The 5775-nt window shown below is 33.0% G+C and overlaps 1 protein-coding gene across 1 annotated transcript; it reads right to left on the bottom strand.

The window, feature by feature from the left end:
• Window positions 1-1610: 1610 nt before the first annotated feature.
• Window positions 1611-2788, bottom strand: LOC149565443 (endochitinase 4-like). Its single transcript, XM_089818971.1, has 3 exons — window positions 2434-2788; window positions 2204-2321; window positions 1611-2096 (listed from the first exon to the last, which is right to left on the bottom strand). Exons 1-3 carry the CDS (start codon window positions 2771-2773, stop codon window positions 1802-1804), a joined length of 753 nt encoding a protein of 250 aa, XP_089675097.1. The 5' UTR covers window positions 2774-2788; the 3' UTR covers window positions 1611-1801.
• Between the last annotated feature and the right edge of the window lie 2987 nt (window positions 2789-5775).

Genomic DNA, 5775 nt, shown 5'->3' on the forward strand with positions numbered 1-5775 from the left:
TACAATGCAACTAACTCAATATTTTTATCAACTAATGAACATTTCCGATTTTAAATAGTTAAAATAAATATAATTCTAGCATGCAAAAAAATGATTACATAAAAAAAAAATGGTAGTTGCACCATCATTGATACCATCTTGTACTCATGGCAGTAGGGATAGAAAATTTGTTATAAAACCCCTTAAGTACTTAACCCTGTCTTTATATCTTTTGTTTATGAATAGTACAACAAGAGCTGCAATTTAATTGAATTCTAATGAAAATACAATGACTGTCATAGTTGCTCAAAAATTATGGTTGAACTAGCTATGCCATCATTATTCTTTGTATCCTTACAATGGTTTTGACTCTAGATGCTCAACTTGTACTGAGCATAATATTAGACTATTGGTTGTTCATTTTGACCGTCAAAATGTCAAGAAATGAACAAATTGTCATTCAATTTGGCCTTCATTCATTCCTCTAATCATTGTACTATATTTGTGGTCTGACCTGTACTCATATAGCATCTCCTAAACTCAATGTATGCAAGTTAGAGTTGTTTGAGTATCTGTATGAAAACATGTTTGTGCTCCATGTGTGGGAATTTAATTACAATCTGAGATGTATGCAAAATCATATGTGAAACTGCAAACCAGAAACCATACTAGAGCTCGACTAACCCGACATTTTTTAATCAACTAATGAACATTTATGATTTTCGATAGTTCAAAATAAATATATTTCTAGCCCCTACATGCCAAAAAAAAAAAATGATTACATTAAAAAATTGGTAGTTTCACCACTCAAAATATGTTTCCACCATATTATCATAGACAATGCATCTTACTAAAGCTTAATCAACCAAAAAGAAGTTAGTAAGAGTTTATTTTAAGAAAAAGCGTATTTGATTAATCTTAGGCCCATTATGATTAATGAGAGTAAATATTCACCCAATAGTATTTTATCGTTGCCATGTTTGCTTCTTTTTTCTCATTTGCACTAGACTTTTTCTTGATATAAAATTTTGTAAAGGATACTAATTAAGAAAAATGTCTAAAATATATATTGCATATATAGATTTCAACTCATTTTAATCACAATTCTAAATTGTATATTGTATATGATGTATTGAAATTAGATTATTTTCAATTTTTTGTTGCATTTTGATCTATTTGATATTTTTTATAAAATAATATTTATTTAATGCTTAAAAATATTTAGAAATTTATTTATAGAAATAATCAATAATTATATTGTTTATATTTATTAATAATTGATATAAAACATAATATTTAGTTCTTGTATTGAATTATAATAGCTTGGTACTTGTGATATTTCTAATTATGTGTCGTTTTTTATTCGGATTCATTGACTCATGTTTCATGAGTAGTGAGTGATTCACACATGAATCCATCTCTCATATGAATAAATGGAACACTTAGCACTCATTAGATTTAGGTGATGTTCATAAAGATTAAACAGATGTGGAAATATTCCTACTTGTAGCCTTGAACTTATTTAGTCAATAAACTTTATCGTGACTTTAATTTAAATAGTAATAAGCAAGATTATGTTAAGAGAACATGTCAGAAAATTTCACGTAATTCTCAAAACAAACACACAAATATGATCCTTGATTAAGCATTAGTTACTATCATGCTCCTTTATTAATTAGTTTAAACATCCAACAGATCTATAACACTGATCTCAATATGAAATCAGAACACTTTTGTACTATCGACTACCTACGTCTTATTATTGGCATCGCTGCCTCATTCTCGCGACTTAATTACGATACGCACTGATAGAGAAGGCAAATTAACATCGGAGGTTCGACCCTGGGTCGACGTTGAGTTGCTGGCAAAACTTCTGATAGTAATTCACCCTGCTGCTCACAGTCGCATCATTTCCACCGTTGCATTCCATGCTGTTAATAGCTTTAATGGTCCCTCCGAAGCCTTGCCCAGACATGATTGCTGTGTGGCACTGGCTGTTCACCATCCAAAACCACACCGCCGTCTTAAACGAGATGGTCGAATCAGTCCCCACAATCTCTGGATTGTTCAGCCCGTCAAACTTAAGGTACTTTCCTGCCGCTCCGTAGTTATAATTCCTGTCATCATGACCTTACATTAGTAATATATTGGCTACGCGGGATTCCAATATCTGATTGATTAGAAGTAGAAAAAGTAGGAATTGAAAATGATCATGTTTACTGACCATGAGAGCTGAAGAGGGCCTCGCCCATGATAACTCTTGCCAGCAGTGCAGTGATACTGTGTCTTTGAGGGATCGCAGTATGTGCTGCCTGGGTTCTGCTCTTCGATGAAGCAAAATTCTTTTCATACGTACAACCTCCTTTTCATTAGTAATAGTAATGCTACTAGCAACAATAGATATAAAACAAGATAACAAGAAGTCAGATATTGTAATATTGGACATGGAACTACCTCCAGTCTCATGGGCAGCATTAGCGAAGAAGGCAGCGATTTCCCTCTTGTTAACATCAGAAGCGCCAGATGTGCCAAAGCCAGTGAAAGCATTAGCAGCATTGATGAAGGAATCGTAGGTATAAAACCCCTTTCCTGCACAGCCACTGGCAGCTCCCCCAACTATGGAGTTGAAGGCATCAGATGAAACGATGGAAGACACTTGACAGACTCCCACATCGACTAACGCAGATAAAACAAGCAGCAGACATGCAGAGGAGCACCAGAAGATCTTCATCATGCTCTTACTGTTTTCTGTAGCCATCATGATATTTCGCATTCTGTGTTTATTCTCCTCCATTTGCTACCCCTATTTATAATGAGTCTAGTCTACTTCCGTGTATTGCACGGTGACACACGTTTTTGCGTAAAATTCACGGAGCTTATCTACAGTCAAGTCAGGAGACTGAGCTCCTCTTTTTCAAACGTGTGCTATTTTCTTAAAGCACAGTTTATCAAAATGTTACGACTGAATCAACACATGTCATCTTGAAGAAGTTCCCGAAGCTTAACTAAATTTATCCGCTTAATATGATCGATGATAAATTGATGTAATATATATCTAGATTTTGATAAATTATTTAGTGATTCTGGGCAAACCTAGAACTTGTAAACCTGTCCAAACATAGTTTGTCGGCATTGAAGAAAACCATCCGTAAATTTCGGCTCTTAACCACATAGTTTTTGAAATACGCCACTTCTTTAAAAACCCTTGAATTAGGCGGACGAATGAGGTGGACACCAAACTTTTTGACTGAAATGAACAGCACATCACTTTAGAAACAAAAGTTGTATATGATTCCAACTTCCATTGCAATCCTTTGAATGACTTCATTTCTTTAGTCGCTGTGGATAAACCTTTGTTTGCATTTGAAATGCCAATACTTCTACGCATTGAAAATGCAACCATTTAGAGTTACAGGGATTTTATTTAACTATATTAATCTCATTTGTTATTATCAACATCTTATTTTTACCATTCTTTTTATAATTTCATATTTGTTCACATCTCATATATACAAGTGTGTTGGCGGTTAATATGTAAATTTAATATGCATGCGAACAAGAGTCTCACTTGTATATTTTAAAAATATTTTGAATTGTTCTGATTATGGTTTACTAAATAATATAACTTAGTGTGATATCAATTTTGGTTTTATAAATAATGCTTATGCCTATTTGTAACCTTTATATATTCTTATATTTATTTATTTCAGTATTGTTATAGATATTCTGTGAGTTATTCATTCAATGCATTGTACTATGTTTCATTCTTATTATTTTGATTTATATTTTGTAGGATTATTTATAAATAAATAAAATAGAAATAATATAATATTAAATGATGAGCATGAGTTCATAATGCAGTTGTTGTTGCAAGTCCTTATGGTAGGGAGGTTCAAAGTTTGAACTATAGGAATTGTATTCAAAGTTGACTAATGTAAGTTGGGGACAAGAGTCAAAAGGAGTTGTTGTTTAGCAATGGTTGTGGAAATTGGGAGCAATCCTTGGCCAAGAAGGGCATTGTGCCAAATAGTTGTTGATAGAGATGAAGATGATGATGTTCATGGTGATTGGACTACCAAACTTTCATTGGGCTAGGAGTGCTTGCAAGCTTTGTGCTAGACTCTTGTTGGGTGAGTGTCTTTTGTGCCCCTCAAGCTTGGTATTCATATAGGTCTTCCATGCTTGTGGGTTTGTAGTGTTGGTTTCAAGTACTGAGACCCCCCATACTTTTCGCCTCATTGGTTCATAGCTATAGTCCAAACCAAATTACTACTAATAAACAAAATTTTAAAAAAATTGAATCACTTTATATTAATAAATAACATCATTTTAAGTGTGTGTGTGTGTGTGTGTGTGTGTGTGTGTGCATATATGTATATACATATACATATACATATATGTATATGTATATACAGATATGCATATATATATACACACACACACACATAAACATATACATATATACATACATACATATGTGTGTGTGTGTGTGTGTAATTTTCATTAAGAAGATTTAAAATCATACTATAAATGTAAAACTTTAGAATTATAAAGGATAGAAAACAAGTGATCAAAGTAGATATCAAAATAGCCAAACAATTTCTTAAACCAATGCTATGTGTCGTTGTATTCATAGGCTTGTAGTGTGAATGAGATTCCAACTTAGTAAGAAGAAATTCGTCATCCTTTGTATAATCATCCATGAAGAGTTGACATCCAAATTTTTTGACATTACATGATAGGAATGAGAATCCTACTTAGAGGGCCCATCTAAAGGCACTACACAATTTGAGGAATTACATGGATTTACGATTGAAAATCTACCATAAGTTGGAATAAGAACTAAAATAGGTTGTTGAGCTTCAAGATTACCATTGAACTTATCGGAAGAAGTCTCACATATCTCAAAGAATAGAGTTTCTAGAATGGACAAATATGATTCTAGACCCCTACAATTAATAACTCAATACTTAAAAAAAAAAATTTGATTCTTAAAAAGAGATTTTTTGACTAAATTGGAGGAGATAGGTTACAAGAATCATTGACCCCAAGACCCTACAAGGGGCACTGCCCCTTGACCCCACCTAGGACACTACCTCAATACCCCATAAGGGGCATTGTTCGTTGACCCCTAGCATGGAGGCACTACTCCTAAATCCCCATAGAGAAAACAAATATGGGAGGAAACTGCATCAAATTAAGTGGGGAAATATTAACCTCTGAGTTTGATTAGGCTGCACATAACAACATTATGTACAACTTGTTTGGTGAAGACTAGTAGAAAACCAGTAAACATGAAATAATGGTAGAGATAGTTGATAGTACATTTTCTATACATCTTGTTGGCGAGAAGAAATTAATGTCAATGAGCATCAGATTTGATAGAAGACTTGTTCGCACACCCATGTTTGGCGTTGGGAAGTATTTGTATTATTTTGGAAAGATTACTTTTGTGTTGTTACATGTGGTATATTTTACTAGCAATCGATTGTTTTTAGGAATAGTATATTTTATCATTCAAAAATGTAATATTAATTTGGTAACATGTGGGAAATAAATAAATAAATTATTTTAATAATGATTATGAAGGTGTAAACACCTTAGTTTGGACCTATGTAATTATATGTACATTGGAGAAGCTCTACCAAGCTAACCTAATTAATTATTTGTAAGAGTGTGTATAGGAATGTTGTTTTCCTTACTTTTGCATGTGGAGGATGCAATTAATGATGATCAATATGTTTATGGATGTGAACTTTTATGCTAGACTATTAGAGTAGAGTGGTGATGATGTTA

Source organism: Cupressus sempervirens, chromosome 3, assembly GCF_028749045.1.
Source record: "Cupressus sempervirens isolate cs-2001-9-10 chromosome 3, ASM2874904v1, whole genome shotgun sequence".
Lineage (NCBI taxonomy): Eukaryota > Viridiplantae > Streptophyta > Pinopsida > Cupressales > Cupressaceae > Cupressus > Cupressus sempervirens.

Coding starts and splice junctions, on each gene's coding strand:
- LOC149565443 (XM_089818971.1), bottom strand. CDS start 2,773: ATGGAGGAGAATAAACACAGAATGCGAAATATCATGATGGCTACAGAA. Junction 2,322..2,433: donor TGCTGCCCATGAGACTGGAG/GTAGTTCCATGT, acceptor ACGTATGAAAAG/AATTTTGCTTCATCGAAGAG. Junction 2,097..2,203: donor GGCCCTCTTCAGCTCTCATG/GTCAGTAAACAT, acceptor TCATGATGACAG/GAATTATAACTACGGAGCGG.